At 39.7% G+C, this 23,916-nt stretch overlaps 1 protein-coding gene across 3 annotated transcripts in view; it reads right to left on the bottom strand.

Annotated features, from left to right (window-relative positions):
* The window catches only part of MRG15 (MORF-related gene 15), a 136,254-nt gene that overhangs the window by 111,874 nt on the left and 464 nt on the right, over positions 1–23,916 (bottom strand). The window contains exons 1-2 of one of the 3 annotated variants that reach the window (XM_067137139.2): positions 23,715–23,820; positions 22,898–23,012 (exon numbers count right to left, since the gene is read on the bottom strand). In XM_067137139.2, the coding sequence (XP_066993240.1) occupies positions 22,898–23,012; positions 23,715–23,745 (146 nt within the window). In that variant the 5' untranslated portion in view covers positions 23,746–23,820. Of the gene's footprint in view, positions 1–22,897; positions 23,013–23,507; positions 23,609–23,714; positions 23,821–23,916 lie in introns of those variants that run through there. The other 2 variants (XM_067137141.2, XM_067137140.2) reach the window with 2 other exon arrangements.

Raw genomic sequence — 23,916 nt, 5'->3', positions numbered from 1 at the left:
ATATTTGTAACAGCAATATTAATAAGACTAACTTAAATCTTCAACTATTTACAGTATCCCATAATAAATGATCATGAAAATTATTGAAAAATTATGGAACAGTAAGAGCAACATAAGATGGATTACAGAAATCAAGATATGCAGGAACTGCAAATTACAATAGAAGATTTTAAAAATAAGACAAGACAAAATTAAGAAACTTGCACACAAATAAAACAGCCTACAAACCAGGATCTACAGACAGACAATGGTACGGGTGATTTCAGACAAAGAAAGAAAGAAAGAAAGTTAAGATATGAGAGAATGAAGAAGCAGTGGGCTGAGAGAAAACTGAAAAACCCTTTTTATAAAACTGATTTTAAGTGGTCCAATGAAGGCCATAAAACGAAGAAAAAAATTAAATAAACAACTAATCAATTCTCTGATTTCAGATGTAACAGCCAACTGGTTAAAATTCTCTGAAATGTTGGATGAGCACACAGCTGTTCCTATCGCCAAAGAATATGATCGCTTTACTGATATAGTTTTGTTCAGGGGCATCTATTTCAGGAGGATGCAGACTTAATTGTATTCTGAGTATAATCTCAGAAACAACTACCGTATAGGCCTATACACGAATACACACTGCACTTGTTTTCCAAATTCAGTGGCGGAAATATAGAGTGCGGGTATTACTTCCGTCAAGATCGGAACAGTACTCCTCATTTACAGAAATCTGGAAGTTGGTATTTTTTCACCCATTGTGTTAGAAAATCTTTTCCCGCCAAAAACAAGAAGCATGCCACGTCAGTTTAAGTAACATCACATGTTTAAGATGGCCCGTGCGAGTTCTCGTCATAGGTCAATCGTGGTTAAAGAAAAACTCCACAATAATCGCACTGCAGGAAGGGAGTATGATCTAAACGAGAGTTCCATACATGATTGGAGAAAAAATATAATAATAATGTTATTGGCTTTACATCCCACTAACTACTTTTTTATGGTTTTCGGAGACACCGAGGTGCCGGAATTTGGTCCCGCAGGAGTTCTTTTACATGCCAGTAAATCTACTGACACAAGGCTGACGTATTTGAGCACCTTCAAATACCACCGGACTGAGCCAGGATCGAAACCTGCCAAGTTGGGGTCAGAAGCTCAGCGCCTCAACCGCCTGAGTCACTCGGCTCGGCTGAGAAAAAAAAAACCTCATCTTGAACAGATAAAGCAGTTAACCACTGTGCATTTCACCGACAAAGAGCAAAGCTACATATAAATTATAAAATTATAAAGCTTCCTAAAATAAAAAACAGGGTATGCAAATATGCATCTGAAACAATACAGTAAGAATCGGCATTAATGGGTGAAATGTGTTGGTTGAAAGCTATAGCAAAAGCAACAGTTAAAAGTTATGGATTGTTAAGCTAGCCGAGGATGGCTTGCATGTTTCTGAATGAAATAAATTCAGTTTTCATGGGAAAACCAGCACTCACAATGTCTCCCATCCATTTATGAAGGAAATATTGAACATTTCCATAGAGTTATCAGTTTACGCCAGTGAAATTATATTTAATTTGCAAACTGGTAATGTTTATCACATATTTATCTTTTACAAGTTGCTTTACATCACACCGACACAGATAGATAGGTCTTATGGCAACAAAGGGAAAGGAAAGGGCTAGGAGTGGGAAGGAAGCAAGCGTGGCCTTAATTAACCTTTTGACGGGTGCACACAGCACATGCCGTGCAATAATGCCGGCCACATTCGAGTATGCATTTGGCCGGTAAACAACCTCTGGGGAGAAAAATTTTTTCTTAAAAAATTACAATAAACTTATTTATTACAACTTTGAGACACATGAAAAGACATTTTGGATCGAGAAAAGACTGTCATTTGAAAACTTTTCAAATATATCACCTTCACTAATATCTCTATTTAGTTCATCTATAATATGATCAATTGTGTCCAGACTTGTAATTTATGAAAGAAGAAACATTCACAGTTATGTTGCCATTGATGCTTCAGAAGCCATTCTCAAGGACAGTCAAGATTTTCTTCTGATGACACAGAGCATAGTTCTCTGCGAAACGTAAAAAATTTCACCTTATTTTCTTGACACGGCATAAAAGCCCAAAAGCCTATATCATGTCTATTCACAGTTATATTTACGAAAACCAAAAATATTTATAGCTACGAAGAGCACAAACAACTGTCCACAACGGCGGCAATTGTAACACTGCTGTAACCTGCAGGCTAATGGCGTGCCAAACTCTTACACTGTCGGGATATACACATTTTCGTCAGAGACCACCGCCATACAGAACTAGGATTTGTACAGCGACGCAATTCGAATAACTGAAAAAGTCACAAAAAACGCCGCCAGATGTCATATTACGTCAGTAAGCAATTAAGTTTTTAGTACTAGCCTAAAACGACAAATGCCGTGCGCACTCTAATGACTGTCCGTAGGTAGACTCTTCAACAGGTTAAGGTACAGCCCCAGTATTTGCCTGGAATGAAAATGGGAAATCACGGAAAACCATCTTCAGGGCTGCCAACAGTGGCGTTCGAACCCACTCCCTCCCGGATGCAAGTTCACAGCTGTGCGCCCCTAACCACAAGACCAACTCGGTAGCTGTAAGTTATTTTTTTTTTTTTTTTTTTTTTGCTATGGGCTTTACGTCGCACCGACACAGATAGGTCTTATGGCGACGATGGGATAGGAAAGGCCTAGGAGTTGGAAGGAAGCGGCCGTGGCCTTAATTAAGGTACAGCCCCAGCATTTGCCTGGTGTGAAAATGGGAAACCACGGAAAACCATTTTCAGGGCTGCCGATAGTGGGATTCGAACCTACTATCTCCCGGATGCAAGCTTCACAGCCGCGCGCCTCTACGCGCACGGCCAACTCGCCCGGTAGCTGTAAGTTAATCCTTTGAAATGTCAGACTAATATATACAAAGGAACTGTACAATTTGATGGTGTTGACGATAATATTCACTTTGCTATATACATTTCACAAGATTCTTAGAACAATATCAAAATATAAGTATGCAACAACTGGGTAGTTTCATAAATCTGTATGTCTTATTTAGTTAAGTGTCCTCCTGTCTTAACATTTTCCAGTAATCTGTTGTAATGTATAAAACTATACAATCACAATACCTATTACTACCATGTTTTATTTTTCAGGAGGCTAGACGCCAGTATGTTAACGATGCGAGTACCAGAAAAATTACCTCACTCCTAGGTTTGAGTGCTGGCTCCTAGATTTAAAAACATTTATCATGGTCTGGCTTATGTACATCTGAATGCCTTTGAATTTGGGTCAGGCCTCATACACGTTACTTTTGGATCAGGCAGAACCTCAATCCGGTAGGGGTTTGCACAGCTTTGCAACAGCTCTGTTGGTGAATGCATATAGGAAGAACACTTCTGCACCATTACCCATGCATCTGTTAATTCAAAAAGAACCATTTGATAGGAATGTGTCTGTATTCTTTTAAGCACGATTCACACTAGATGTGCCAAGCCGTTCTGAGCAAGTCATGATCCGGGCGTGGATCGATCCAGGCCGATTCACACTATACGTTCCGCGGTCGAGCCGATCCACGCTCGGTATCCCTGTTCTGTTCAGTCTATCCCAGTAGGTCCGTTAGTAAACAGCAGTGCCAAAAATTAAAATGCCTTTTTCAATCGAATCATTAATTAAAATTGCCTTGATTTTGGATGAAGAAGAGGAGAATAGGCCCAGTTGCAGGTTCTGGGTGCATCAAATGCTGACAAAGTGAAAAGGAGAAGCAGAATTTTTCACCTTATTTCCAGAATTAGCTGACGATGAATAAAAATTCTACCAGTACGGTACTTCCGTAAGTCGCATTATGATTTTATGCGATTGTTGGGGTTTATTGAAGCAGATATTCAACAGATGAATACTTCCTTCCGAGAATGCATTACGCTGGCTGAAAAACTTGCTGTATGGTTGGGGTAAGTTAACAATTTTGTTTGTTTGTTGTACAGGGATGGTTGGGGATACATTCAGGTAAGCGCCATTGCAAACTCTAAAAAAATTAACTTTATTAAAAAATATTAATGAACACATTACAGAAAAATAGGCTACAGTAAAACAAATAAAGTTTCTGTTGAAAAATGTAGCCTCTTTTCACTGATTCTCTTGAAATGCTGCTATAAAACGGATAAGGTCCCCTTGGGCGGGCGGTTGCCCCACAGATGAGTTCGAACGGGCAAAAATTTGGTTTTGATTTTGTGGGTAGCTCGCTGGTATGAATTGTGGATTGGGAGATTATGGCAACGATGGTGAAGTGAGCCTTTCCTGAGGTGAACAGTTTCACGTAATGAAAATGTTTCTTGCAACTGAAGATTCGTTCCGAACCATTGCGTTTAGTTACCGTCTTGGGCACTCAAAGGTGCATGCAATTGTTCATCAGGTGTGCCAAGCGATAATAAATAATTTATTATCAGTCTACATATCTACTCCCCGCAGAAGTGACTGGGAGCGAATCGCAAACACATTTCGGAATGTCTGGGATTTTCCCAACTGCATCGGCTGCCTTGATGGAAAGCATATCGAAATAATGGCCCCTTCTAATACTGGTTCAATCATTTTAACTACAAGAAGACCTTTTTTGTGGTTCTGCTTGCTTATGTTGATGCTGATTACAATTTCATAGCAGTGGACATAGGATCATACGGCAAAAGCAGTGACGGTGGCATTTTTTTTGTCTTCTCTATTAGGAAATGCTTTTAATAACGGGACCTTTAACATTTCAGAAGACTCTGTACTGCCCGGATTAGATATTTCAGCACCTCACGTGATTTTAGGAGATTCTGCATTTACGCTAAAAACTTATTTAATGAGGCTCTACCGCGAGAATCAAGCGCAAGATAATAATGAAGGAAAAATTTTAAACTACCAACACTGACGTGCGAGAAGAGTGGTGGAAAACGCGTTTGGTATTATAACTCAGAGGTTTCGCATTTACCTAAGAAAAATTAATTCTAAGCCCGATTATGTTGAAAATATAATTCTGACCACTTGCATCCTCCATAATTATTTGCGCTATGATCGACTACATCTCATGGAAAGTGCACCATCAAATGAAGAAATTGCAAGTGCTTTGACTAATTTACCACGTCTCTGTGCAAATGTCCAACAGGCCGCGTTTAATTAACACCAGAGAGAAATTCAAGACATACTTCAATTTCCCCGCAGGTAGTGTACCATGGCAAAATGACAGAATATAGTCTCTCATTTCACCTACAACTACATCAATTAACTAAATAATTTGAAATTTATTTCTTAGTTTATCTACAAACATTTTAAATTAATTACAAATTGAAAAACTTCAGCCAATGTCAAATGTCAAAGTGAAAAATATTAATCAGTTGATAACATGTGTTTGGCTCCGAAATTTTTTTACAGTCTCTTATAAATATTTCAATTTTATGTGTTTATTGAATTTATACCATTTTTACAGAACTGTACATATATTTCCTTATATGTTCGTACGTCTTGTTGTATATAAGTTGTATGTCCATCAGCAATTTCAAAATAAAGTAAAAACAAGTATTGTCTCTTTTGTTTACTCACTTTGTCCAACTTTCTTGGAGATTTCGGACCACAGCTTCAACGTGTGGTTCATGTCGCTGTATTTTTTGTGCAATAAATCATAGAGTTCTTGATACTCACGCGCGCACTCAATTCCATGGTTATCGCACAAGTGAGGAGCGGCAGCCTGTTGATTCTTCGCCCTTGGCCCTTCACGCGTTCCCACTAGACGATCATTGACGATCCCAGCCGAGCCGTTCCGGTCTCAGATCGGATGGAGACCGATGAGATGATCAGTTGATCTTTCCTTGCACGGGTGAGAACGATTCCATTGAATTACATATAAGCGATTTTTGATCAGTCTTGCTCAGAACGGCTCGGCACATCTAGTGTGAACCGGGCTTTACACTCATAAAGTTCAATGTAGCAGCTCACAACTATACCATTACTAGCATGTGCCCGCGTTTATTAATTGAACTGTTAGATGTTTCTAAACTATTTATTTAAAAGCAAATTAAAACATATTTATTAACTCACATAATTTTGATGTAAATTGCATGAAATACATTATTTTATTTTTATTAAATTGTTACTTTCAATGCTTAAGATACCGGGTTGATGGATGGTACAAATAATATTAACACCATGTAAAAGACTATGTTATATAATACAAAATATATTGTTTCCTTATAGAGCTTCGGAATAAATATTAATGTCCTTCTATTTGGAGGTAAGATGTATACTGTATTGTGTTTGCCTTTCGAACTCTTGAACAGTCCACATACAGTTGACAATGGCAAAAGCACTGTTTTCGAAGATGGAGTCCTACAACTTTAAGCGATTGTCCTATGTCAAAAATTTCAGATCTCTGTGTGCCGTAGATTTGACTGGGCTTCGCACACATACTCCCAAACACTTCCAAATATTACGGGCTGAGGGCTCCTCGTGTTGCGGACTGAAATGGCTTCTTACTCAATGGACTTACAGTCCGAGGAATGCTACTTCGCCCGCAGCATGCTCAGCAAAGAGAATGAGTAACAGATGACTCTCAACGTTATTTTTCACTTCTGTACGCAACGGCTGCGCGAAGATCGCCAGGAATTGCACAAGGCGATTTAAATCGTTTAGCGCGCGGAGGGTCCCCAGGTTCTCGCCCCCCCCCCCCACTCTTGTGTCTGTTAGGTCATCAGCCCAGAGGCTGGTTGGATCCTCAAATAGCACCACCAAAGGTTATGCGGTTATAAAGAAACCGCAAAAACCAATGGCAGCACCAAAATGAGGCATACTAGGCAAGACGAGGAGTGAGGTAGTTTGCCATTGCTTTCCTCACTGGGTCAGAAAGTGCTATTGCAGCACGACTGACCCTATGAGCAACACCTTTCATAACACTCAGATGCACTAGTCGTGCTCTGAATGTCATTACTCAGCACCACCCATACCCCAGCAGCTTCCATATTGTCACAGCTATGGATGAGACTGGGACTTCGGTGGAAGCTACACTTTACTCTGGCCTGTGCTAAGAGATGGATACAAAAGTACTGTATCCATCAAGAAATGGCAGCAGGCAGCCCCCACTCTTAAATATTATATTAAATATATTTTTGTTCTTTTTTTTCCTCATATTTTTTCTTTCATTTCCTTTTCTTTCTTTCCTCCTTTGTTACCTTTTTCTGAAATACTGCATTCTGAACAACAATACACCTGGAGGTTGGCCTGTGCATTATTATTATTATTATTATTATTAATATTAATAATAATTTTTTACTGGAGAAAAGAAGCTTACTAGCTTGTGCTGCTTATTATAATTATTTGATTTATGGAGTTATATTTTACTTTTACTAATTCACAAAGCCATGAAGGATGGGAGTGACTGGCCTTGCCTGTGCTGCTTTTGTTTGTTTCTGCTGAGGAAAATGGAAGCTAACTCACAAAGGGAGGAAGGAAGTGACCAGAAGGTGAGTGGGATTGGCAATCCTTATCTCAGATTAAGACCTATGACAGAAATAGACACTAACATCCCCTCGTACGTCAGTCCTCTTTAACACTACTTAAGCCAACCGTAACAGTCAATAGTATCAAGATATGCCACTTATGCAGGAAATAAAATATAAATACAATGTAAGAAAGAAAACCATACACAGGAACCACAATGATGAAAGGAAACTCATATGATAAGGAGGGAGTTTGTAGGATTCAAAGATAAATTGAAATGAAACATGATCTTTTGGTTTATGGAGCTATATTCTACCTACTATCCACAGTGTTACAGGTATAAAATTGTGTAGACATTTGCACAAAAGTTTTAGTGATCATAGTATATCATAATCTCATGACATTACATTCAGCAGTGTTAATCATCAATTAATATTCATCAGCCAGAAAACTATGTAATACAACACAAATACAAAATCTTTCATTTAGGAAAGAAAGACTGGAACTGACAAGTTACAACATAATACTTTTCTCTCTTATTGCAGTCTAACATTGCACTGACACTGCAAAAGTTTTCAGCAACACCATTTGTATTTTCCCAAGGAACTTACTATATGATACATCTTTCAGTCTGTCAAAAGAGGCACCTAGGGCCACACACTGAGAAATATTGAGATTTGTACTTCTTTTGCATCTACTAGAGGATGGCAAATCTCTGGCAGAGTAGTGTTTGAAGAAACCAAGACATGATAGCACATACTCTGTTCCTACATACTGCACCAAAACACAACATATCATTCAATCAGTCATCTGCATTTAGATGATAAACAATGTCAAGCTACAAAATTGTATGCATCCCATGTATTCATTGATCTGCACTATTTACAATACTTAAAAATGTTCTATTTTATGTGACAGTAGGATATATCTAAATTTTTCTGCTACATGGAAAAAGATGGAATCATGAATATGTTTGTGGGTTTAAAAGACAAGAGAGCACATACAGATTCTGTGATTGTTCCCTCTTACAACATGCAGGAGGTACAAATAATGCCTCCTTTCAGTCCATCCGCAGGAGAGGAGTTCCAATAAATGGACAGAAATATGTAGCATCAGGATCTACGTACAATAATATGGCAGCTGATCCAGCACAAAACATTACCATGCCAAGTCTCAACATAGCTCCACCTATTAAGAGCTATGTCCAAGGAATTGTATGCTAATTTAGTACAGTATTATGAACAATATGCTGCTACTTCCACAACATTATGGTGTGCAGGGGCCTTTGCTGTGATCTAGACGAAATGCCTGTTGAAGACAGTGGAAACTCACTTCAGACAGTGCCATTTGTACCTACTGTATATCGAAGGCAGAAATCTATGTTGGTGGTTGCAGAGTAGGCTGATCTGTGGTCTGACAGCATGCACTCCACCCGGCCAACCAAGTGGGGAGCCTGGCACAAGTAAGCGGAAACAATGCCAAAATTCAATTAAGGGCTGCGTGGTTGCCCACCCCCTACCCACAGGGGGACAATTATAAGGCTAGTTTCTTTACGTTGCACTGACACAGATAGGTCTTATGGCGACGATGGGACAGGAAAGGCCTAGGAATGGGAAGGAAACAGCTGTGGCCTTAATTAAGGTACAGCCCCAGCATTTGCCTGGTGTGAAAATTGGAAACCACAGAAAACCATTTTCAGGGCTGCCGACAGTGGGGTTCGAACCCACTATCTCCTGGATGCGAGCTCACAGCTGTGTGCTCCTAACCGCACGGCCAACTTGCCCAGTACTATGATAAGGAAAGTTTGTAGAACTGTTACCATCACATCAAGTGAATGGGTTACCAACATCACAAAATTCACAAATATTAATGTAGTTACTTGGATATTGCATACATACCAGCACATACTTTTGTATAGGAGGATGTGCATACAAACTGCAAATAAGAGAGGAGAGAGCATAATATATTTCCTGTGTTCTGATGAGAAATGTTCTCCAAAATACAAGATTTTCAGTGAAACCTCCTTTGGTAGAAATGGATGCTTAATAAAAACTATGACTTCTTTACACAAATCATTCACACAATATCACACGACACTTCCACTTCAGTATTTGAATATTATCATACAAATGATGATCTCATATAAAGGAACAGACTATGAGTTCAGTAAACCACATGTTTGAAAGGTTCATTGCTCTTGAAAATAACTCCACGTTACAGTTTTTCTCTTCCCATTTAGCAGATATGTTTCATGCTGTACGCAATCTCCCTATAATAATATTAATAGTAATACTAATATTAATGATAATAATACATGTCCCATGAAGTTTAAATAAAGTGTTTGATTATATAACAACTGTAGGGCAGGAATTTATAAGTCATTATGAATGCAATTAAGACAAATGGGGGTCTGAAACATGCAGATGTATGGCATATTTTGAATTACAACACTGAACATGAACTTAACATTTTTCCACCTTTATGAACAATTATGATGTTCTGGGCTTCATAATGATCTCACTTTTTTGCCTATGAGGCTCATACACCGATTCATGGCAACGATGGAATGGGCCTCAGAAGGATGCAACTGTGGCCTTAATTACGGTATGGCCTTAGTATCTGCCTGCCTATTGCAAAGAAGGGAAACCATCTTCAAGATAGCTGACAGTGGGGTTCGAACCCACCACTGCCCAAGCGCAATTTCATAGATACATGACCACACTGCACAGCCTACTTGTTGGGTGTTTTGTAATACAAAATTAAATATATTGCTAAACAATCATTAGCATTCATAAACTGAAATTGCTTAATTTGAATGTAAAATTAACATTAATAACATTAGCACCAATGTTCTCCCCAGAAATGTTTGTCAGGCGGGTGGCAAGAATGAATAGCCGGGCGGGGAATACTACGTAAAACTTCAATATGAATATAAATTTCAATTCGTTCCCCTCAGGGCGTTAACAATAATATCAGACAGGTAAATATTAACTGCACAATTGAACTATTTGAATGTTATTATCATGAACAAGTTATAACAGAGTACGTTGAACGTCTAGTGTTCTATTGCTCCTTCCAAATCATGTAACACTGGACTTAGGCCTCCCACTCAGTTGCTGTGGACATGTGGACTGCCATACAGGTTTGTGATGTCATACGGAATAGAGGGCTCGCATGCGATTCCACGCTAATCCAGACCCCTGCTCGCGACTACATAGTGGTCAAGCTAAACATTTGATCTCCGATGTAACTGATGCAATTATGGTAATGATTTATCATTTAAATTGGCAGATTTACAGTATTTATAGGTGAATTTGGAGCACCCAATGACTCAAATGTGTACCTATTAATAATATTATGTAATTAGCATATATCTAGGTTTAGTCAAGCGGTCTCTAAAACCGGCAGGGTGGTGCACCCATTAGAAAGGTCCTAGGGAGAACACTGAGCACATAAATACCAATTAGTGAAACAACAATTACAGTCCACAGGCTGAAGAGAATAAGAAATTACCTCAATAGTTCTTCATAATAACAACTCTTTACCATGAACGACATCCACTCAGGAAGGGAAGATTTCTTTCTAAGGGTTATATATCACTGTCAGCACAGACGAGCGATGACTCATTAAAAGTTCAATCCATTTCACTAATGGATTTCATGTTTCAACACAATAATGAGACTGAGTTCCATTAGGGCAGAATGGAAATACGAGTATTATCATAAATCATAATCAGTACTAGCAATTTAATAAAAATGAAGGTGGTTTCTTCAACTATCCAGCAAAAGAAAATTACTGTAAATCAACTTTCTGTGTTATAACTTCTTAACTTTATTTACCACTTAGCAATTGAGGATTTCATGGCCTGCGTTACAAATCATGTCAATGTTTTCCAAGCATGTGTTGGTCCCGACGTTTCACTGAAGACTGCGCTTGGTATTATCAACACAGTCTTCGGTGAAACGTCAAGACCAACACATTCGCCTGGACCACAACCTACAAACCCAGAAAACAATGACATGATCTATTTACCACAGATTTCAATAACAAAGAGTTGTTAGAAAGATTTCTACTACAGGTAACTTAACATTCCCTCCTTTTGAGATAAGCTACATTACAAATGCTGTATCTTCCTCATCTTCGTGCAAGATGGATTGAAGATGGAAGAGTTGACCCACCATCAGTGTGGCTGCGATGAACTAAGTTCTTTCGCTTACAGAAGTGGTAAACCCACATGAGACATATGTGTGCTACCAAATCTGCCACCACACTGGTGCAATGTTCAACACATCCCACCTCGTTCCATTCATATTCCAAGATGTACGCTTTCACCTTCTGCAGAAGACACGTTTCATGTGCCATTTCCTCAAGCTTCAGCAACACCATTTCTGATGCAACAGAAACATGGGTGGTGAAGGTGGGAGAAGGCAGCACCAGCTTTGGATCTTCCAGGGCATTTTCCTTCAGCTGGATGAAACAATGTTCAGGAAGATGGGAAGAAGAGGTCAACGTAGATTTACAGGCTGTGCACGGATATTTACGGAGAATTTTCCGTGCAAGATAGCCAGCAACATAAGCAGCTCAGCGGAAAAACACTGTATGTCCTGCAGTGAATAGCCCATTGCTGAAGACTGCGTTCCAGCCCCAGACAGAAACAGGGAAAGGTCACACAGGAGATCATCACCATCATCCATGCAGTTCCCCGTCTCTCCACACCTGGAACTGAGAAGATTGTTGACGATGCTGGCCTTTAATGCTGGTACAAATTGCCAGCAGGTAGGGTTGGTGTTCTGACACCCATGCTGTCGAATGATGCCAAAAAGATTTTCAAGGGGATCCTGGTTCAGATTCCGAACGCAAAGTTTCTGAACACCTTTCTCCCGTGAAAGCTTTCTCCACAGCATTTGAACAGCACGAATATCATTCACCCAACCTTGCCTAACTTTGTTAGTTGAAGTTCCAAAGTCCCATCTTGATATCTTTTTAATCATTCCCCCCCAAAATTTCCAATGAGCCGAATTCTTAGCAAGGCAGCATCGCAACATTTTGCCATCTTCGGGGAATTCTATGTTGCCATTAAAGCTGTCAAAGAGCTGGTCCATGACACCACAAAACTCCCCGAGATATTTGGCATCTTCTTCAAGAACAGTGTGATGTTCACCATCCTTTCCACTGTTTCTGACTTGGCCAGCCAACAATGCAATAGCAGCTGCCACTGCACGACTGAATACTTGGGCTGCCAATTTCACTCGCATTGCCCTATAACCTTTTGGCTCAATGTGGTCTTTTGTGAGCCTGTGACAAAGGCGGAACGTCCTCTGCGAGTCATATTCAAACAAAGTGACTAGATGTTTCCATTCCGCTTTCTTCCCAGGCTCATAAAACACTCCATGGCGAAACAGGTTATTTCTAGTTGTCTTCAAAAGGTGGGGTGGATCAAAGATTGTAAAAATCTCCTTCCTTCCCACCTTGAAGAACGGACCGGGACGGTCAGTGCGAGTCTCACTGCACAGCTCATGTATTGTCTTGCTGTTTGTGGGACACTGGTCGCACACAGTTGCCACAATTTCCAAGCCAGCTTTCTGCAAAGCAAGGATGGCATCCTTTATCAAAACTTTGAGTTTCTCAGTGGGTACAGTGCCTCTGCAGAAAAAGTAAGCAACAGGTTGCTTCCATTTTCTGAGGAGACCTCTCACCATGAACACCAAGGCATGATCAGCAAATTTGTTGGTACGGCCTAGGTGTCCATAGTCTTCGTACCCATCAATTTGATCCAACGTCGCATTGTAATGAAGTCCAGCGGACAAAGAAACTTCATCAAACATGAGGGAACAAACTTTCTGATCACTACTCATAGTTCTGACTCGAGATGCCAACTGTTTGAAGAAAGCCTTGCCAATGCCTGTAGGAAAAGGAAAGGAATTAAGCATTCTGGTAACGGTTCGACGGGAAGGCATATGGATCAACTTCTGGAAAAGACGATAACAAGCAGGACTTCACTTAAACAAGCCAAGTGCAACTGCCTTCACCTTGAAGCTCCAGCGCCTACCTCGACCTAACTTGGAAACATTCTACACCAAGTCAGCAAGTAATGCTGCAAAGTTACGATGCTTCGAGAAAATGTTCTCCAGGGAAGTCACCAAAGACCCACCTGATCTTTGTTATTTCCCTTCGAACTATTCCTCAGCATCTTGCACTTTGTGCGTAACTCTTGCAGCATTTTTTTCTGAATGATAATTTTCTTGCACAGTGTACGCTTCCTAGGAGATATCTCCCTGTAATGACGTGCATTTATGAGAGATAGAGCTCCTCTCTGTTTGGGAGGTGTACACGGTGCTAGAGGATTCCAAGTTACTTCGCAAGTAGGTGTTGAAGGTCCAGGTAAGGGCTCTGTTGCTGAAGATATCTGCATCTGAAATGCAGGAATCTCAACTGCCTGTGGAGTGCTACTGGGACTAACAATATCAGAAGAAGAAGGAAAACATGAAGAAGCAACAACAGTGGTTGTAGAGGTAGTGGTAGTAGAAAACGTAGTAGTAGTAGTAGTAGTAGTAGTAGACAAAGTAGTAGTAGTAGTAGTAGTAGTAGGAGGAGCAGCAGCAGGAACAGCAGCATTACCAGTAGTAATAGTAGTAGTAGTAGCACCAATGATATTATACATGGTACAAGCAGTAACAGCAGGAGTGGAGGGCGTGGCAGCAGCACTACTGGGTTTATTCGTAGTAGCAGCAGGCGTGGAGATGGTGGTGGCAGCAACAGCACCGGTGATAGTAGTAGTAGTAGTAGTAGTAGTAGTAGTAGTAGTAGTAGCAGCAGTAGCAGAGGCAGTAGGAGTGCAGGTGGTGGGAGCAGCAGTCATAGCAGCTGAAGGCCTTGGCCGAGGACCAGACTCGTGTTCAGGCACACCTACATGCACAAAAAAAAACAATAAGAATGGTACCATTTTTTCCTCCTCTACTACAGTGAATGCAGGGTATTGATTTTCAAATCTCATAATGTCATTCATTCATAAACATGTATTATGGTTCCTACAGTAGGCAAAACAGCAATAAAATTACACTTAGCATATGATATTGTCCACCTAAATATTAAGCACTTGAATACATTAACAGTAACTGTATTGAGAGATGTCATACAACTGTTTTTGCTTCATTCATGTTCAGTTGAACTTAAGGAAGAAAACCTAATTGTACTTGCACATTTTATATTCACTGAGTCCAGAAAAGATCCCCTACATACTGAGAGGATGTTGGAAATAAATTCAAAATGGTACATTCAAATGTTAGAAATTCCCCATCCCCTCCCCCCATGGGCCTGGTTCACCTCTGCTTAGCCAATCCGGTCACTCCAAGCACCCCCAGGGTCACCTGTGCAGACACCAAGTCAACGTAGATCACTGACCAGAACTCCTGACCTCAAACCATCCTCTAAATGAAGAGTGGACACTGCAGTTCAGCACATAATGAAAGCCATCAAAATAGTGAAAAATAAAGAGCCTGTAGTTCTGGGAGGTGACCTAAGTTGTAGAGTTAATAAACCATATCAAAAGACAATGATTATACTATAATTAATAAATGATGAAGGATACAAAGTAATCAACAACTCAATGGAAAAGATATATATATAGCCCTAAACAGTACAGTACCACTGACTTAGTTTTTGTGAAAGGCGCCATTGTATGGATTCTACTGCAACAGATTATGTACACAGATCCGGGAAACATGATGGTAACAAGCAGGTAAATACTAAACAATGTCTTGTCACAAAATAAAGTAGGAATTCATGATGGCAAAACAACTTCAGATACTATTAAACAGTGGGGTGGAGTATTACAGGGTGATCTATCAGTCTGCTTCTATTCAATATCGCCACAGCAGACATTACAGAAATAATTCTTAACGCAACCAAATTGTACTTATACGCTGATGACCTAGATATAGGTTCTAACAACAAAGATTATCTTCAAGCAACTATGGTCAGCCTTGAAAAATATTCTGAAGACAACAAACTTAAAATTAACCTGGACAAAACGGTACAAATGGTTTTCGGATAAAGAGGCAGTTAGGATAGTGAGCTCATTTAAATACCTCGCCTTCACAATACAGGCAACGTAAAGCCATTGATGGATTATAACAAGGAATAACATTTGCACATGTGTGCACTATTTTGTTAATAATAAATGTTAGGTATTTCAGCTACACTCTGCCTCAAAGAAATGTACACATTTCAACTTACAGGTAAGGCAAGCTCAGGTATGACAGGCATTATAGTAAATTTCATTATGAGAAGCGAGGTTCCCCCTCATCTGGCACTGATGAATTTATGATCATTACCTCTGGAGAGCAATTTGAAATGAATCACAGGAAAATGTGATAGGTCACAGTACCAGTACTGTGAACAATAATAATAACAACTACTTACTTCTTTCCGGGACAGCATCTTTGATAGGGGTCCTGGATAGTTGGAGTGACGAAAGTGCCTCGAACACACAGTGTGGTTCCTCAGCTGCTTCGGGGGAAGCTGCCGCAACCGTTCGACCCCCACAACGTCCAACCACTCTCTGCAAATGTTAGGTCTAGCAACAGGGAAATGATGAAATAAGATTCCCTGTTGCCAGCCTTCTTCGCTATCTGTGTACATTCCACAGATCTGACACTTTTCGTGCATGGTCTGAGACATGAAAAGAAATAGAAGAAAATAATTAAGGACACTGAATTTTAAGGTGTCTGTTTCAAGTAGGCTTATGAAACTATCATATCAACCACCATGCAAAAAGGTAATAAAAAGGTGACAGTCAAAAATAATAAAAATACATTTTTGGGAACAGAAGCAACTATCAATCATCAACTTATTAACTTACTTAAGGATGCTTACCTCAAATATCTTGTACTTTTTCTTCAAACACGCAAACGAAGATAATAGATATACGCATCCAAATCAAAGTGAAGCAAAATGTCACAAACGTCAAAAACGTGGTCGTCCCACGTGGTCCAAGGTGTCAAACTCAAATCGACCAATAGCAATCGGAAGATGTTTCTACCAATAGGAGCTGCCGTATTCGTCACGTGGGCTATGGGTGAGTGACGTGATGTACAACAGCGCGCTCACAAGAGTGGAGGGCGAAAGTATTCAGTCTGAGCCAGGCCCTCAGAAGGGTAGGACCTATGCCACTGTCAAACCCTTGATGCTCAGTAATGATGGTGGCTTCAATAATATTCGTCATCATTTTCAGAGCCATGTTCATTGCAGAGCATCAACAGTGTCATATGCCCTCACACCATATAAGACCAAAAACAGCTTCCTACGCCATGGACGTAAAATGGCTCCTTGAATACCGGGTACTGTGTTCTCTACCTATCTTATGTACGTTGCCTAGCGATAGCGTCTCGATGCATTTAATCTTGGTGACAGCACGTTGGATTGTCATATCCCAATGCACGTTTTCCGATGGTTTTCGTTCATAACACACCAACAAAAGTGAAAACGAAAATTCCAGCTTCGAGGTGCATTCGGACCCCTTTCCATCGACCTATGTTCAAAATTTCAGATATCTGAGTGCTGTAGATTTTGCTGGGCATCACGCACAGACAGACAAACACTTCCTTTTATATTTATAGATAACTTTATGACTACAATGATCCAAGAAAATTTGTCGTGTCTAAAGCATGGAGAGGTATATGTGACACGCTGACAGCATGGTATAAGTCAGCGTCAGAACTGGAAACGTGTATATCCTGTTTTTAACATGCCACTGCATTGTGATAAAAGAACTATTCAAATCTAGCCGAAGATGGCCAAGAGAAGGCCAAAAACATGTACTAGTTTAGGCATGACTATTTAATTGTGAATAGCTGGTATTGATAAACAAATATTACAGAGAAAACTGCAAGAAAGAACGGGTAACCACCATCAAATGAAGAAAAATTGCACACCTAAGGTATGTTTTGCATAGCGAAAAATATGCAGTTAATTTTGAAAGGCAAAATTGAAGGGCGTTGAGGAGTAGGCAGGAGGAGAACAACATGTTTTAAGAATATTAGACTGGATAGGCATAGAAAGCAATGAAGAACTCTACCATGTTGCTGAAGACAGGAAAGCACTCTCCACATTGATTGCCAATGTCCGGGAGACTGGGCAGGGCACATAGATGAAGCAGAAGCTGATACTGAGTATTGCATAGGTGAAATCTCACAATAAATTCTTTCTACGAATTAATTTTCAATATCTGTTTACTCCACTGACAATAAGGAGAATTCTCGGAAGTCTCCAGAAACAGCACTTCGAGACTTTCCTTCAGAACAAATGAGGAACAACTTGACCTTGAAACTTTCCACTCCTCCCATTTCCTAAGATGATATGCGAGAACCAGTCAACATCGAACTATGTTGTTCACATCAGTATTCCCCACCTCCCTCATGCTGAAATTTGTTGGACACTCTGCCTTGAGATTGAGTTGAGATCTACTTTGAAAAAGTGTGTTCAGCAATGCCTAAAGAAAAATCTTCCAAGTACGAGTAGCTGAAACAGTGGATCCCTGAAAATTCTAACTTCACTACTCCCAAGCTTGCAGCAGGGAGGTACATTCATTTGTACCTTTTACCTTTTTCTGACCGAGGTCTAAGATTGCATTTTGTTTGTAAACATTTATAGGCCTGTTCATTTGTGTACTGTGGCAAGTTGCTTTGTTCAAACACTATACAGAATGTATCAGTGATGATGTTACAAACTTTCAGGGATGATGGAGGACAGCAAATGGATCAATTTGAGATAAGGAACCATATTCCAGAAACAACTGTCAAAACTTAAGCAAAATTCTACTCATTTAAGTCCATTTACCTGCACAAGTTTCACAAGCTGCTCCATTGTACAACAAATGTTCAAAATGGCATCCCCCTGCGGCAATGCAGGCATGGCATCATTGCACAAATTTCTGTCGTATCCGTTCAAATATCCCCGGTGTCGTTTGAACAGCGTAGCAGGCAGCGAGAATTCTTACCATGAGATCCTCTTCAGTCTCAACAGGTGTCTCATGCAGAAGGCTTTTCACACGGCCCTCAAGAAAACAAATTGGGCGAGATTAGGTGAACGAGCAGGCCACGAAACAGGACCTCCTCTTCCTATCCACTTTGCAGGGAAAGTCTGATCCAGGTGTTCACGAACCCTCAGTCCAAAGTGAGGTGGGGCTCCTCATGTTGGAACCACATTCATTGACGAAGAGCAAGTGGGATGTGTTCCAGGAACGTCGATAATAGATCTCTGAGCACCACTGTGTACGTGGCTGCATTTATAGGGGCAGGAAAAAGAAATGGGCCTACTGCGTAATCAGTAACTATGCCTGCCCACGCGTTGACTGAAGGTTCGTGCGGATGGCTCTTCACAACTGTAGCGTGGGGATTCTCTTCGGCCCACACCTGACTAGTGTGACTATTTAGCATTCCGTCTCTGGTGAAACAGGCTTCATCTGTGAAAAGCACATACGCAGGAAAGTGAGGATCAACTGCAAGGCGCTGCAAGACCCATTGGCTGAACACAACTCGAGGTGCGAAGTCAGCAGGACTCAAAGCCTGCACTTTCTGTGGATGGTAGGGGAGTAGTTGCATGTCACATAATATTCACCACACACTCATTTGCGAAATATTAATTTCACGTGCAACTGCTCAAGTGCTGATTATAGGCACCTCATCCACGCAAGCAAGCTCTGCATCTTCTAAGTCGCGAGTCCGTGTAATTCGTCGTCGTCGTCGTCCTCGACCATTGTACTGTAGTACCAATTGCCCTGTTTCACTTATTTGTTGGAACAGTCGTGGAAACATGGTGTGAGCCGGATGTCTCCTACATGGATATTTGGTCCCGTACAACTGTTCCACTTCTCTGCTGCTTCCATTTGCTTGCCCATACATGAATACCACATATGCAAGTTCCGTAACCGGGTACAACTCCATTTGGATAGGGCTGATACACATAACACTTCAACCCGTACACACAGGCTGAAGCCTACAGTACAGACATCGCACACCGATCATGTCAATACACAGTACGCCATCTACATTGGATTCACAATTAAGTATTTATTTATTTTCCACCTAGTTGATACAATGATTGCTTAAGGCAATTTAATGGTTAAAAGTGGTACATGTTTCGTATCATTACTTTGTCAATTTATATATATATTTTTTCTAAACAGTGTTATGTGGCTGAAGATGTTGATAATATACGAAACATGTACCACTTTTAACCATTAAATTGCCTTAAGCAATCATTGTATCGACTAGGTGGAAAATAAATCAATACTTAATTGTGAATCTATTGAAGTGCGATATGGACCATGAAGTTCATTTTATGTAATCTGCATTGGGGTCGTTGAGTTATTATCCTAGCCTATTCTGCTCGTTGGGATTGTCTCCCCTATTGTACTCTCAGGAAATGTAATGTACAGTATAGTTGGCGGCATCAGACCGATTTTTGCTTTAACTTTTAACTGCCGGCCACAGTGGTGTAGTGGATACGGTGTTGGTCTGCTAATCCCAAATTAGCGGGTTCAAACCCAACTGAGGTCGGTGGCTTTTAAGGGTTTTTAAAGGTGACAACCACATGTCGTTCGCTTCTGGCACGTTACAGAACTACTGCGGGTCGAAATTCTGACATCCCGGTGTCTGTTAAGGACGGACAAATGTTAAAAAACTAGGATTATTAATAACTTTTTACTCGAACGTTACCCGACTACGGTTCCTTATCTCAAATTGATCCATTTGCCGTCCTCCATCATCCCTGAAAGTTTGTAACATCATTAGAGTTACACTGAACTTTTAGAAATTTTTCACTAAAAGTTACATGATCATTAATTACTGTACAAGGAGTTAGAAAGCTACTTCGCTTGTCACCGAGTGGATGAAAATAAAATGTTGGTATTTTTAACTGTGTTTCATTTCCTGTGAAAATGAGACAATTGTAAAGCAATTTTTAGAACTTCATTTTAAAGAATTCATACTAAGTTACACCAGCGCTATGTCAAGGATCTAGTGAACTCTATACAATACTGCAAATTATAACTGAAAATTCCTTAAGAACAGATTTCCATGTAAATCAATACTTCTGGAAATGATATGCTCTGTATATTTGTTTTTTGTTTTCCTTTTTTGAATGAAACAACTGCATGTCTGCTGAGAAACATTACTGTCAAACATCCCAACAATAGAAACAGAAAGTTAATGTATAGGAACATTTTAACTTGTCAATTTCATTATTTTTCAGAACAAATATGAAATGAGTGCTGAAGACTGTATCAACGCAGCCATTCTACCACTGCGAACAGCGGCCAGCAACAATTTACTTCAGCCGGGCTAAGTGGCTCAGGCGGTTGAGGCGCTGGCCTTCCGACCCAAACTCGGCAGGTTCGATACTGGCTCAGTCCAGTGGTATTTGAAAGTGCTCAAATATGTCAACCTCGTGTCGGTAAATTTACTGGCACATAAAATAACTTCTGCGGGACTAAATTCCAGCACCTCGGCGTCTCCGAAAACCATACAAAATTTAGTTAGTGGGACATAAAGCCAATAACATTATTATTATGAATTTACTTTAGGTCTGTGTACTGCAATGGTGGGAGCTAATATCCCAATGCAAAAACTGGAACATCCAACTTTTAAGAAAGATTACGAACGGCGAAGAAAGCCATGCCGTGCCTATCCGTTCAATCAGGTTTGGCCTTCCTGAAGACATAATTCAGTAAGTTGCCGGGAGCCACCACAGAGTCGGAGAGGAGTGGCATGCCCATTGTGAGTCCATTAAGATTGTGGTAGAACTTAGGGGAAGCCTTGAGCAAAGATCAGCACAAAACTACAGCGATGCATCTGGAACAAGTGCAGAAGACTGTATCAACACAGCCTTTCTATCACACCACTATGAACAGTGACCAGCAACAGTTTACTTCAGATCTCTGTACTAATGGTGAGAGTCAATATCCCACTGCAAAATCTGGAGCATCCTGCATTTAAGAGAAGCCAAGAAAGCCGTGAACTTCGGCGAACATCTGGGAAGGTAGCCATTGTCAGGGAAGAGTTTGAGAGGGTTCTGCAATGAAATCCAGGTTGGAAAGACATAGTAAAAGTAACCAAAATGCTACAAGGTGAAGTAGGTGAAGCAGTAGACCTACAACCAGATGAACTGGATTCACTGAAGTTTTGTCCCATCTCTTTATGTCATTAGAGAAAATAAAACTGTTCATTTGAAATACTCGCCATAAAACCCTCTATCATTGGCATTACATTTACAAACCTATGGAATAAATTATGAAGTTTCCCAGGTTTTCACAAAATCACGATTGTTACCTGAACAGTTGTTAGCTGCAAATTCCTTCATAGTCACTGAGTGTACTATTAAATTATCAATAATTTTTTCCATGCCTGTTTTACACAATGATGCTTATTTTTGCTATTTTTTACTTCCTATCTGCCTGCCTATTTTAAATGTTTTTCTCTTTCTCTCTCTCATTCTCCTTAACCTGATGGTTGGTGGGTAGCATGACTGTCCTCGTCCAACGACCTTCAATCCTGAGCCAGCTGCTTGATTAGTTGATATGGACGTCAACCTTTAATGCCATCGAGGAACCCTGCTCTTGGTTGTCCTCTTCTGGTCTTTCCTTCCAGTTTCCCCGGCCCTCTTTCTAATAGCCCTAGCACTTTGATACAGGCCAAAACAGAAATATTACAGAATAAATCAGATCTCTGCCTTCCATCTACCAAACATAGAATATTTTATTGAAAATATTTCAATTCTTGTTTAAATTTTATTACTGTTAATGGGAATGATCAATTAAAACAATTCCTAAGATACAACAGCCTGAATAAACTGATACATATCTGAATTCTTATATCTTATGGCCTTTTAAATTGGCAACCTTAGTTGTGGATAAAATGGTGGTAGTTTGTTTTATGGTACAGACATATCTGATTATCATGATTACACAAGGAAGAATTATGGAAAATGACCTATAATAGTTATGATTTTTAAATGAAAACAACGCTCTTAACTTGAAGGAAGATCAGGCCAATAGGATTCCACACTACATAATAAAATAATGAAGGTCAAATGAAGTAATGCAATTTAATGTTAAAAAACAAGCAATTGAACCAATACTAAAAGCTATCATAAGACTGTAATTTGGATAATGAAGAACAAATATTAAATACCCACAAAATTATGAATTTAGAATATATTGTTGTTGTGCTTAGAAAAACTACTATGTGAAACATTTTAGATTAGAACTCTGGCCAGTAAATTTCTGTCATTTAAAATATACTGTGTGACATGTCAAGAATACTCGTTCTTAGTGATATACGAGCTGTCAGTCAGTATTTCTCTGTCATCATCATCACATAGCATTTCTTCCAGGTATAACAACAATAAGCAATGTCTTGACTTACTTCTTATTCCAGCCAGCATAGTGTATGTAATACCGAACTTGTTTATCCTTCACCTCTGCTTCCAGGCATTTTGCTTCATAAATTAGGGGACCATGAAAGCAAAGAACTTTTTCTCCTAAAACAGACAGTATAAGAGAAAGCTCAATAGCATTCCTATCACAGCCACAACAAAGAATACACCAACTAATTAACATTTTCAAACAAGTGTAAATGACAATTTGTATATTTACCAGGGAGTAGCTTTTCATTCCAAATGGAAATTATTGGAATGGACAAAATAATACAGGCACAAAATGATCAAAGACAAAATTAGCAAGCATTTACATACAAACCATCCAAACATATGCTACTGGAAAGAGCACTGGGTGTATCTTCAGCAACTTAATACACAGTAGGCTACAGGGGCAAAGCCTGAATAAAATAAATGGACACAATGATACATTTTCTCAACCCATTTAAAAAATTTCAAGAAGTTCCGGTTAGCACTAAAACCAAGGGATGCCTTTGAAGATAAAGAATTCTATGTAAATTAGCAAAGGTCGACTGCAGTATAACTCCTAAAATTAGAACTAAACCACTAAGCAATCTACATAACACTTCCATTACCTACTCATTCAATATTAGTCTACGATCCTTTAAACCCATATGTACAGAGGTTTTATATAACATTTCAGGTCTAAACCTGCTAAGAATTCATAGTTGTGATGAGACAAATGACCTTGTCGAGTGAAAAAAAAAAAAAGAGAGAAGAATGTGAAATCCAGTAAGATTAGAGGAGGATAGCAAGGTAGAAAATCAAAACAGTCGATCCGCTAACCTTTACATATAGGCAAAGGCATATTTTCCATTCTAACTAATAATCTATTCTACAGACGGTCGTTCGTGTTGCCGTAAACTACACCATGCGCTATACGTCAACAACGAGACTGAGGAAATAACGATACGATAACAATGAATCAAGAAAGCATACGCACCAGCTCCACCTATAATGCAACGCGAACTACTAACCAAACAATTAC

The sequence above is a fragment of the Anabrus simplex genome, chromosome 1, assembly GCF_040414725.1.
Source record: "Anabrus simplex isolate iqAnaSimp1 chromosome 1, ASM4041472v1, whole genome shotgun sequence".
Taxonomy (NCBI): domain Eukaryota; kingdom Metazoa; phylum Arthropoda; class Insecta; order Orthoptera; family Tettigoniidae; genus Anabrus; species Anabrus simplex.
This window is presented reverse-complemented; position numbering and strand designations above follow the sequence as displayed.